Raw genomic sequence first — 12,975 nt, 5'->3', positions numbered from 1 at the left:
TTTTACTTTTTCTCTATGATTTAAGTCACTAGCCGTATTCGAGTTGGCCAATGGCTGTTGGCAAGACACGTGGTGCTCGGGATACGGTTTATATTATATCAGTCTGGTCGGCATATTAAAAAAAAAACATTGTGGAAGGACGGCGGCGCTATTCCCACATGTGTTTATCAACTGACTATGTAAAGTCTGACGATTTGGCAGGCGCTGTGGGCGGGGGTGGCGTGATGTGTGTAGTGTGTACTGTGCGAGTGCGCGCGTAGAGTGCCACTGGTCTTGTTGGGTCTGCCGTCTGTGTTCGCTGTGGCCGTTCGTCGCATTCAACTGGCGTCCGGCTTCACCGACGCTTATATGATTTATTTTATTGTTTCACGCCCTATTTTTAATTCTGTCTTAAATTTTAAAGTGAAGATTTCCGAGTATAAAATATTTTTCTGTTTCGACCGGCACACTGTTGATGGGAACAACGACTTACGGCGATAAACGCAAACGCGTGTCGAGGTAACAATAATTACTAGCTTTATTTGTACTATTATTATTTACTTTATTTTATGTCTTACAATATGCATCACTGTTGTACGAAATGGGGAGCGCATGCGTTAGTGTGATACTGCCGGCGAATCGATCGCCGGTGCCTGGCAACACACGACAGGCGTGCGATTTTCAAAAACCAACCCTTCGGCATGTTATAATTTTGACCGAATGGTTTTTGTTGTTGAAAACAATCACTATGGTCTGTAAAATTGCCGTTAACAAACTTCGTATTCACTTGAACCCATATTGATTTTTACTAACAAAATTTGTCGAAAAATATAGGCAAAATTTGACGTAGGTTTATTTAATATCATATTTTTATGTGTCCTTAGTTCGAGTGTCAGAAAATTAAAAAAAAAAAAATTAGTATTCAAATTTAAAATGTTAACTGACGAAATGGTGTTGATATGAAAAATACATATTATTGCAATTTTTTAAGGTGTCAGAGTAAAATTCGCATCATAAACAACAACGCACTCGATAAAGTGACACCATGATAGTAATTTTAGGTACCAGGTACACTATATTTATACAACAATTATCTGTTTTATTACAAATCAAAGTCTATTTAATTAAAATATTTCGTTAAAACACACATAGTTGAAGAATCATGATTTTTTATATGTGTAAAGTTGATCACAGGATTTTTAGTAGGCACATAGAAACTATGTTGGTATTGTGTTGTAAAAATATTTGGCCTTTTATGATGTTATAAACATTTTATCTAAAGTAAAAAAACGGATTAACGCGGAACATAAAAAAAAATTAACTCGGTCATGCTCATCACATTTTTACTTTTAATCTATTGCAGTATAGTTTGTATAATATATACCATGTAGTATTATTTCTTTTGTATTTATTCTTATTTTTAATTTTGATTGCCATAATTCTTTTCAAATACAATTTAACATAAATTAAGTTAATCTTTATTACATAGACTATTATCACATAGGGCATGTGCAGATGGACTACAGAATTAGGTACTTGTAGATAATAGGTATAGGCATAGCAATGGCATTGTTAAGTTCTCGGTATTTTCTATTTTTCAAGCCTACATAGTATGTTTTCGTTTTCTTCATATTATATACTTTATATTATTGATTTTTTTATTATTAATGTTTTTACTTATTGTTATTGTAAATAAATTGTTGTTTCTTTGAATATGATAAAAGGATTATTTAACTGAAATAGACAATATAAAATACAGTAGAATAGACGAAAAATAAGTACTGACGTCCGATAAGAACTTTTGTTTATAATACGTATATATCTAATTGATTGATATGTATGTGATTTTTTATGAATGAAAACAACTAATCGTCCAATAGTAAGACGACAAATAATATTATGATTTATAATAACATCATCTCATGTTTGCGCTACAGAAATATAGAATTAAAAATGTACTTACACGCTTGTAAAATCACTGGCTTTGATGATTTTATCTACCCACGCACAATGTATGACTGGTCTATTTTTGTAGTGTTGTTTGGACCCTAATCTACCTATAGACCATTGATCTCTTTTAACAAGCTGACAACATGACTATCGACGACCTCCTGCTTAAGGTTGGAAATTTTGGGACATATCAGAAACGAATCTATTTTTTTTTGTGCCTACCAGCCATTTCATGTGCTCTGCACAAACTGTCTGGCGTGTTCTTACTGGCCAGACCCAACCACAGGTTTGCAACACATTCAAATATAACATTGCATTATGGTAGTTTTTATTTCAATTACGAGTTTATTTACACAGATGTCAATTGCCCGACGAATTACCCAATGCGACCTACACACTGCCATCGGAAATCATGGATCGTTCCTACCCGCATGATGTTAAAACCGACACATGGTCTTCGTGTAAATTGTTCGTCCCCAATGTCACGGACGTTTATAATAATGGTCATGACCGATCAAATGCCAGTCAATATTGTAACAGATGGATATACGATAGAGATACGTTTAAAAATTCGGCAGTGATGGAGGTAATGTAAAAACGGTTAAATTGAAAGCATCGTTTGACCTTTAACATTCCTAACAATGATTAAAATTATATTACTATGATTATGTTTGTATAGTTTGATTTGGTGTGCGATAAAGCTTTTTATAAAAGTACCTCAGACTCTTTGTTAATGGTCGGTGTCATGCTGGGATCAATTATATTCGGCTACTTATCAGATAAGTAAGTATTTCGGTGATCATACAATTTTTCAAACAAAAAATGTGTTATTTTAGTGGCATATAACATTGCATGAGTACTAAACTACGTATTCAGTGGAATATATCTTGAACAATAAATGTAAGAGGCATAAAACAATCACGCCACGTGCAATAATAAATTAGCTACACTTAATATTTAACAAGAGGATATTATAAAATATTATGTAGGGATTACTACCGGCAATTAAAAAAGCGTTTGCAATAATAATATATTTTGCATTATGCAAACTAATGATTATAAGTAAAATATCATGAACGTAGAAAATTATAAAACTATTATTAGGTAATAAATTATAATAAATTGATCTAATTATTATAATTGCAAACGCATACCTAATACGAATATAATGAATATTGTAAGCAAGAATGAGCGTACATTGACGCCTAATTAAAATCAAACAATATAACCATATTTTGATTTAATGCAATTTACATTGACCTAATATGACAATACTATACAACCCAAATTCGGAACAACAACCGAAATATATCGATTTTTTAAATCGCTTCTAAAGTATTAAAAAAACATCATTTGGTGGTATGCTCATCGTTTTTTTTGTAAAATTGAGTAATTTTCTAAATTTTATTTAAAATTAAGTGCTATATTCTATTTACTTTCCTGAGTTTTGAACTGCGGTCTTAGAATTAATTAGCGACCAAAATTAAATAAAATGTATATATTTTTAGTCTTGTTCTAAAAGGAAGATTACGCACATAACTATGAACAATGGAAGCCCTATTTTCACGTAAACGCAGCTGTTTTTTTCGCACATTTTTAGTTAGACATAATAATAACATATTAAATTAAATAATCGGCTGTTTTAAAACTTTCAAACATTACACATATAAAAATCATAAACAAATTTCATTCGCCCTTTAAAACGCTTAAGACTTTCTGCTGGCATAATTATTATTATAATATCATGGACTGACAGGTTTAAAATTGGTGTACCTTTTTACAGTAACTATACAGTGAACTATCAATTAATACATTCAAATAAGGGTTCTTTAAAATACATTTAAACATCATAGTTCATCACTACATTAACTTTGCAACTTTATTTTACTTTAGCGTGCCATAAAAAAATTGTTTGACTAACATTCTTACAAAATAAAATAAAATTAGAAGCTTTTAAGAATATAGCTTGCTTGTAGCGTAAGATTTTATAGATTTAGGTTCAGGGGTTCTTAAAAAGTGTTAATTACTAAACTGTAATTTATTATGGCGGAAATCAAAGTAAAACTTTTGGCGGAAATCAGACTTGATAATAACGATCGTGGGTCACTTTGACAGAAAACTGAAACCTATTAGGGAAAAAAGCTAACCCGAAATAGTTATATAAGATAGCAATGTGCGCAAACGAGTTATCCTATAATCGGCAAAAATATTATTATATGGATATGCGCAAAAAAGTTTTCGCCAGAGATATCTTTTTTTACAAACATTTTGTTGTTATTAGGATTGGAAGAAAACATATTTTTACCATATCTATTTGGCTGCAGGGAATCACTGGCTTTGGTTTGGCATTTGCTCCAAACTATTGGACATTCGCTCTTCTTAGAGTGTTCCTAGGAGCATCAACGTCAGGAATGTACTTGGCCGCTTATGTTATAGGTAAATCATAGATGGACGTTTATTTTTTATTATTATAAACTATGAATTGATGAATTAATTGAGATAATTATTATTATTTTCCAAGCTTATCAACAAAATTTAAAAATATAACTGTTTCTTTCATAAAATTACTCATATATAATGCATAAGATTGTTATTTAATTATGTAAAATAATGACAGTCCAATGACCACAGCTGTCGCGGACTATATTTAATAAAAAAAAAAAATAATTATTATTTTTATTTATTGCATCAATAATTAGGCATATCTGTTTAAAAAGATTAACTACAGTTAGTAATAAATTATCATAAGGTATTATTTGATTTGATTGCTTGCCTGCTAATTGTTTTTATATTGTTAAATATTTTTTTTATTTCTTTTAAGTAAATCGATATCCTCGCGATACATTTTCAACCAATTTAGCTTTTACTTCTTACAGTTTTTCGGTTTGAATAGTAATGACTTGATAATATATTCAAAGAAAAGTTTTAAAAATATGTTAAGGTAATTTTGTTTAGTTGGTTTTATGCTTGATCTTTTATTAACCTTGAAATTTTTCTTTTTTAAGTTTTAAATAAAAATGTAACATAATATTTGTAATATGGTTACAAACTTAATACGTTACTGTAGCTCGTTTTTTATGGTTTCATAATACATTGGTACTCGGCTGTACTATTATGATTTTTGTAAACAACCAATTATGGCTTATAGTTTACTAATTTACTTTTTAGTATCTAAACAATAACATGACTGAAAATATCCTAAATGCTTAATGACAGAGTATTGAAAATCTGAGGTATGTGTTTATGAAGTTTTACTAAAAAGCAACACATACAAATATATCAGTTATAACGACGTGTTCATAAACGTGTAATACAATAATATTTAATGCTTTAATTTTTGCTTTACCTAAAAACATTAATATTAAAAAAACCATCTGCTATTTATTCATAACTGAGACTACTTGCTCAAATAGAGAGTCGTTCATAAGTGATTTCGGCTGTAAAAATAATTTATTTCACTTCAGATTTTTTAAAAATGTTTTCAGTGAAGATAATTCATGTTTTGGGTATTATATCTCGGTATTTGTTCCTCCATTACCGTTAAGCCATGAAGTTCTACCAATTGATGGCTTCTTCACTTAAGACTTCAGCCTCTATAAATTATTATTAACTAACTTAATTTTATTTCTTTAATTATTGTTTTATATTGCTTAATAAACATTAGTCACTTGTACTTCTTGCAAAAAAAAAAAAAACATTAACAGATCGTACAATTTCTAAAAAAAAAACATCTTGCCGTAATAAAAAATATTAGGAGTATCAAATAAATAGTATTAGTTCATGATTGACTCTTAAGTATAATATTTAAGAGTTTTTGTGACATTATACAAATCCCATTTTCAAATAAGTTGTCGTCGAGAATTTTTTGCCATGATTTGTAGTATAAAGTTAAATTTGAAAAAGTTTTTTAAATTCTACTATTTGTTAGTTCATGATATCCTTAACTTTTACATTAAATAATTGTGTTTATTTATTTGTGTTGAGTTTTAATTTATAATTAATATAAAGCAAACGTTTATCAATTTAACTTATTCCAGACACAGTATTTGGCCCTTGTAGAATTATGTGGTGCTCGGGTGAAAGGTTTTACATACAAAATTAATAGATATAAAACTTTTTGCGTTCTTTAAAAATACTAAATAAATTTGATTGGGTTAGGTTTAGTTAATGGGTACATTTTGAGTTTGATAAATTATTATTACACATATGCGGTATTCATTTATTAACTTGGCATAAATTATTTTTAACAATGTACTACGCACAATATCGCACATGGCACATTACAGATTTGTAAAATAACTGTAATTTATAATGTAGTTCAATAACGCTACAAATAACGTTCGTTTAATAATAAGTACAATTATTATCACGGAGTTCATAGTTGAATCCTAATAACAACAGTAATGATTCCGAAATTAACCATATCATTTGATTCGAGACATTGTAGTTTTTTCGTCAATGACAACCTTCGTTTAAATAATTAAACAATCGTCTATAGTCACAACTATATATTGTAAGCCTAAGCCTAAGTTATTAATATAATCTTATAAGCTTTTTTTATCGTCTCCCAAATATTTCCATTTATATTATGAAACATTTGTGTTGATATCTTTTATAATAGTTAAAACAATATATTTTTTTTAAGTACAGCTAATAAAATGCGTATTATACTTGCAGGTCTAGAATTTGTCGGTCCCAGCAAACGAATGTTTGTCGGAGTCGTTATGCAAATGTTTTTTTCCACTGGATTTATGTTAGAATCCGCATTTGCATATTTTTTCACCGACTGGAGATACTTTCAAATAGCCATTACTGTGCCAACTTTATTTTACACGTCATACATATTGTTAGTAGTAAATATACATGTATATTATATGATTTTTACATTTCAAGAAGGGTAATTGTCCATTAGTGTCAATTTTTCAAGAGAGCAAGAACAAAGTGAGTTAAGGCGTACAAATTGATGTGTCAATCATTTTTCAAGGCGCTAAGTTGGCTCCACTGTTACCTTTATTTTTACTAAATGGATCTCAATTCGTTAACTCAATATTGAAAAAAAAATGGATAAATACTCTTCTTCCCCTGTACCTTTCATTTGCATACACTTAACCTCACTAGGTTTTTTATATTTCCTAAGCTTCATACCTGAATCGGTTCGATGGTTGATCGCCAACGGAAAACAGGAAAGAGCCGTTAAAATAATGACAAAATTAGCACGCGTAAACGGCGTTGACATATCGAGCACAGACTTGGCCAATGTTATGAATACCGATGTCGAGGGGAATAAAACAACGGGACAATCCGAAGAAAAATCAAAGGCTTCGTTTTTTGATTTATTCAAATATCCAGTAATTAGAAACCGTTCATGCATTATTATGCTTTTGTGGTAATTAATAATATAACTACTATTCTTATTATCTAGTCGTTTAAGTTGTACCTCATTTGTAGTTTTATTACGATTATAAGTTACATCTTACATACCTATTACTCATACTAATAATGTTATTGTTTAAATATAAGGAAATATGATGTATTTTCGAAGAATTCCGTACCAAGTCTAAAATTGCTAATCGAGATTAAGAAAAATGAGATAAAAAATTTATAATTACTATACACATTGTTGTAGATTTCATGTTATCACTTATCTTTTTACTAAGTCTCTGGCGATGTAATGCTATTGTTTCTCATTTGCACTTTCCAAACAAATGAAACATTATAGTTGTTTTTCTAAATAATAAATTCTGACTAAGAAATACACGAATGCTACTGAAAGAATTTTGTACTTAAACCTAAGATAGTTTTAAAATTTAATCCTACATCAATATTTATAATGCTGTTGATCGTTTTTAATAACCCATTTATTGGGTCATATAACTTTTTATTCCATTTCGGCTCTTTAACCAAAAAAACTCCTAGCTATATTTGGTATTTTCGGACATCTTTGTGGACCTAATGTGGGTCAACAAATCAGGCGGTCAGGTCAATTTTAGATTCAAGTCCACCAAAAGTACCCTTAAAAGGAATATTCTAACTAACCCTACAAATGTCTTTTGTTTTATGGTATTTAAATCAAATGTAGGATGTACGAGAATGTTATCTATTTTAACATTAAGTCATATAACACTAGAATAGCATATATTTGTAAACCATTACTGTAATAGATAACAAAGGTGTATTTTACCATGACGTAATACTAGGTTCAGTGATAGATGTGATGTGTATACACTCAAGATTATATGACAAAAGTTAGTGTCAAAAAAAAGAAGACGTTTGAGGAATTTCTAATTGTTTTACTTAATTTTGAATGTATAGACTATATTATGTAGCCACTTCACTAGAATGATGACTCCGATCACGTGCTCTATTTATTATTATACATTTACATACCGAACATGATACTTATGTGTTTAAATTTCAAATCTTTGTGAACATTATTTATTAAGATTATTAGGTAGGTAGCTATAAAAAATCTTAACGGTGATAAGAAAAAAAAAGTTAAACCATATAATCTAACCACAGTTACAAATAACAATATTATATTAATTTTCCATAAAATCAGGTGAAAATGATGAAATATGGTTCAATTATATAGGTACATTTTTTTTTATTGTAAATATTTTGTAGGTTCGTTAATAGTTCTGCGTACTATGGTTTGTCGTGGAGTACTTCTAATCTTGGAGGAAATCAGTTGTTGGTATTTTCTCTGATGGGATTAGTCGAGTTCCCTGCCTACACGTTCCTGCTGTTGACGCTCAATCGTTGGGGCAGGAAGATAAACATATCTGGATTTTTAATTTTAGCAGGAATATCCCTTCTAGCAACTCTTGCCGTCCCAAAGTGTGAGTAAAACGTTCAGGCGAACGTATTGAAATCAACCTTATAAACCTACACTTAACTAATACCTAACTTATAATAATTAACTTTGTAAACTTCACGTTAATCGTGAACAACCAGTTGTTTAAAATCGTTAGAACCCTATGCATTTTACAGCTAACTCGTGGCTGCTGATATTCTGTGCCATGCTGGCTAAATTAGCCATAACTGCGTCGTATGGTGCTGTTTACGTTTATACCGCAGAACAGTTTCCCACAGTAGTACGGAATATGGGCTTGGGGGTCGGCTCATTTTTCGCTAGAATTGGTGGAATCGTCGCCCCTTACATTAACCACACGGTAAGATAATATTATTATGTTGTTTGATATGACGTGTCGACTTGACAATGTAATACGTTTAAGAGTTTGTTTTCAAATTTCCAGTCTGAAATTTGGGTAAACACGCCATTAGTTGTGTATGGTAGTTTGGCTCTGTTAGTAGGAGCTTGGTCGCTTGTACTGCCCGAAACGTTGAACAAGAAACTTCCGGATACAATCGAAGATCTCATTTTTATGTCAGACAAGTAAGTCAACACCCGTTAAATCGTTAAACTAGTATAAGTACGATTTTGGTGGATCTCTAGTCCTCTTGATTCTTTAATCGATTATTCTTTTACTACCTGTACATCAAATGATAATTTTATTTGGAGACTGGTTTGTGTGTAATATTTCAGTGTGGTAAACTATAGTAAACTATATAAACATAATAATTAACCAACTTGAAATTTTGATATTTTTTTGACCAAGAACTATAATACTAATGTTTTTTCTGAACCTAGCATCAATTTTTTTCTAGTACGTCTAGTTGTTTTTTAAACCCCCTTTCAAATTGTAAAAAAAACACTGTTTGGTGATATTTTCAGAATGATTAAATATATATATATCTTTAAAAAAATTTTTTTTCTGAATTAAGAAACAAAATCTTCGAAGTAATATAAAACTTGAATTTTTCTTTTTACTTGAATAATAATTAGAAAATTACTATTCTTCTTCTTCTTCGTAGTTGACGGCCTTTAAGACCAAACTGACAAACATATGCCATGCCATCTCTCTCTATCTTCCGCTAGGACTCGCCAATCAGCATCCGGTTCAACCCGCTCCACATCTTTTGACACCTGGTCTTCCCACCTCAACCTTGGTCTACCAAGTGGTCTTACGCCTTCTGGAGAGCCACATAGTACCTTGTGTATAAGGGCTCTTTCTTTTCGCCATGCGTGGCCAGCCCAAAAGAGCCGCCTCTTTCTTATATCGTCGATTATGTTTGGTTTCTGATAGAGCTCCCTGATCTCCACATTATGTCTGATTCTCCACTCTCCTGTATTCCTATTTATACAAGGGCCAAAAATCGACCTCAAAACTTTTCGTTCAAATACTAAGAGGTTATTCTGTTATATCTTATGAAGTGTCCAAGTTTCGCATCCATACATCACCACTGGTCGAATAAGTGTTCTATACAATTGTACCTTTAGGCTCTTAGACAGCATTCTTGATTTAAACAGCTTGTTCAATCCAAAATAGCATCTATTGCCTACATGTATTCTTGCTTTTATCTCCTCCTGTATTTTATTATTCTGTGTTATAAGTGTACCTAGGTACTTGAACTTCTGTACTCTGTTAAATTTATATGCCCCCACTTCCAGATGCGTGTGTACATCCTCCGGCAAAATCGCCCTCTGAGCTATCATGTACTTTGTTTTTTCTACGTTTATTTCTAACCCAACTCTTTTTGCTGCCTCAAGTAATTCTTGAGTTTGTTCAATGAGCTCTTCTTTATTTTCTGCTAACAGCACTAAATCATCCGCGTACGCCAGAAGACCTAATTTTGTCTCACCTATTTGTACTCCGCTTTGTTCAAAGCTAGTGCTTTGAACCACTTTTTCCAGTGCTAAGTTAAATAAAATGGGCGATAATGCATCCCCTTGTCTTAATCCTGTTCTTACTTGGGCTGCAGTTGATAAGGAGCTTCCTACCTGTACTTTTATTTCCGTATTCATGGCACTTGCCTTTATGAGATTGACTAATTTTAGCGGGAGACCATATTGCTCTAGTATAGACATTAAAGATTCACGATGAATGCAGTCGTAGGTCTTTTTAAAATCAATAAACAAGACACCAGATTCCGATTAAGAAAAGTAGTAAATGTTTCAATATCGTGGTGTACAGTGTAACTAACACTTTCATTTTGAAAAATAATATTATTATTGCTTTTTTTTAGGAAATATCAACCGGTGTGCCTTAAAGAACCAGTACTGACAAACGACAAAGAAAAAAAAGACAACGATACAAATTAGTATTATGTATAAAACATATGTTAAAAAAATTATAAAAAAATTCTTTGATTTTTTATGAATTATGATTATAATTCTGTCATTATGAAACCATTTGTATTGTACACTTATTTAAAAAAGTGTAAGATTTAAAACTGTAACTATTTTGTATTATTGTATTTTACAGATAAAAAAAGTAATTTTCATAATGCTTCTATTTTTTATACGATTTCTTTAGTTGGTCTTGGTGATTCGTGCCGGTATAGTCTGTGTCTGTGGCACACATCCTTGATAGCTCATTATGTGTCTAAACTTTAAATGTTTTGTTTGATTATGGTGGGTTGACTATTTTTGTCTATATAAAATTGTTTTAAGCCACCTCCCCTAAAAAAGTCCTGGGCCTACCTTTAGTGCTGAGTACATTAATAGGCTAGCTCGCCAGTAGATTATATAATTATTGCATAAACAAATTTAAGCAATAATTTGTATGGCAGTTCTTATATTAGAAGTCCATAATTTACGTGTACTTGTGAATGAACACGTGTCTCTACTCTCTAGTGTAGTATAAATATATTTATATTTTATTAACCAAATGTATTGCAACGAGATCATAATAAGGCAAACGTTTTTTTATTTAGGAAATGAGGACAATTACTCAATAAACGTTTAAATAAACGACAAGAGAAGTCTAGTTTTTTATTATTACCATCTAAAACGACTTTTAGTTTTTTTTTGCTAAGTCCTACATAAAATAAAAATCAATTGAAAGCATTACATATTATAATATTTTAAGCGTTACAATTAATAATAATTGTATAGTTGAGATAACTGTTTTAATTTATATTTACTAATTACCAGCAACAAAATTCAAAATATGTCCAAAGACAAAACAACAATACAATATACTAAACAAAAAAATCTTCGATAGGTAATAATCTACAATAACACTTTTATGAAATAAAAATATTCAACAATTTGATTAGTTAAATTATTAAGATTAGATACATTGATAAACCTTCATGATGGTATTTAAAGCATGTAAAACTGCAAATTTTTATAAATATAATTTTTAAATTACTAAATATGTAAGCAAAGGCGATTTTTGTGTTCTTATTCACATACGCAGTTTACATTCATTAGAGTTAGTGTGGCGATACAACAATTTAAGACTAAAAATGTACTTACATAAGTGTTCGATATTTAAACAAAACGTGTATTATTATTAAATAGATAGATGTTAACGAGACAGCTAGAGTTACTAGATATTTTAAAAAGGTTAATTAATTTCAATTTGTTTTTAATAGTCACTAATTTCTAAGAAATTCATAAGAGAGGAAAATGTCTTATGCCCTTAAGTCCTCCTAAAAAAAAGGATAATGGTTTAATTTTTACCTTTTTGGATGCAGCTCTACAAATAAAGTCTAAAAATTGTACAGGTAGATTTATATCATTTGTATTAAAAATTAAAACATTAAGAAACTGTATTCAATTTTTTTTTATTACAAAAACGTCACACAAATTCGTATTTACAACACTAATATTTTATTAAGTGAGCAATTTTGGCAGAGTGTTAATTTAAAACTTAAACTATGTGTGTTTATATTGGTAGTAAACATTTGAACAGCTTATCCTAACATCTATCATCATATTCATCTATTATATGAACCATTCTAATGTTTACAGAATCTTACAATTATTTTGGAAACGCCTAAAAATCAATGATATTCAACGTACATAGTGAGTTTATCATTTTATTTTTTGCTCCAGTGATTCAATATATTTTTAGCTTACGTGATTAAAAACAAATCAAAAAGCAGATTAAACTAATTTATCTAATTAAGCCGTCAGTTACATAAAATATATAAACATCAACACAAGCTCACAACATTACCGTGCTTATTAGAAAT

General features: G+C 30.2%; 1 protein-coding gene across 1 annotated transcript; it reads left to right on the top strand.

Annotated features, from left to right (window-relative positions):
- The first annotated feature begins 246 nt into the window (after positions 1-246).
- On the top strand, positions 247-11,277 carry LOC126833670 (organic cation transporter protein-like). The gene is made up of 11 exons (XM_050565129.1): positions 247-498; positions 2,015-2,215; positions 2,287-2,515; positions 2,609-2,712; positions 4,211-4,365; positions 6,607-6,775; positions 7,067-7,315; positions 8,554-8,768; positions 8,920-9,101; positions 9,186-9,325; positions 11,017-11,277. The coding sequence occupies exons 2-11, from the start codon at positions 2,073-2,075 to the stop codon at positions 11,090-11,092; spliced, it is 1,662 nt and encodes a 553-aa protein (XP_050421086.1). The 5' UTR covers positions 247-498; positions 2,015-2,072; the 3' UTR covers positions 11,093-11,277.
- Positions 11,278-12,975: the final 1,698 nt, after the last annotated feature.

This window comes from Adelges cooleyi, unplaced genomic scaffold (assembly GCF_023614345.1).
Source record: "Adelges cooleyi isolate 19-005CV unplaced genomic scaffold, UGA_ACOO_1.1 ACOO_flye_CR_arks_rails_tigmint_CR_PRNA_1, whole genome shotgun sequence".
NCBI classification, from domain to species: Eukaryota; Metazoa; Arthropoda; class Insecta; order Hemiptera; family Adelgidae; genus Adelges; species Adelges cooleyi.
The sequence above is the reverse complement of the archived record's forward strand: the minus strand, read 5'-3'. Positions and strand labels throughout refer to the sequence as shown.

Coding starts and splice junctions, on each gene's coding strand:
- LOC126833670 (XM_050565129.1), top strand. CDS start 2,073: ATGACTATCGACGACCTCCTGCTTAAGGTTGGAAATTTTGGGACATAT. Junction 2,713..4,210: donor TTCGGCTACTTATCAGATAA/GTAAGTATTTCG, acceptor TGTTGTTATTAG/GATTGGAAGAAAACATATTT. Junction 7,316..8,553: donor TGCATTATTATGCTTTTGTG/GTAATTAATAAT, acceptor AATATTTTGTAG/GTTCGTTAATAGTTCTGCGT.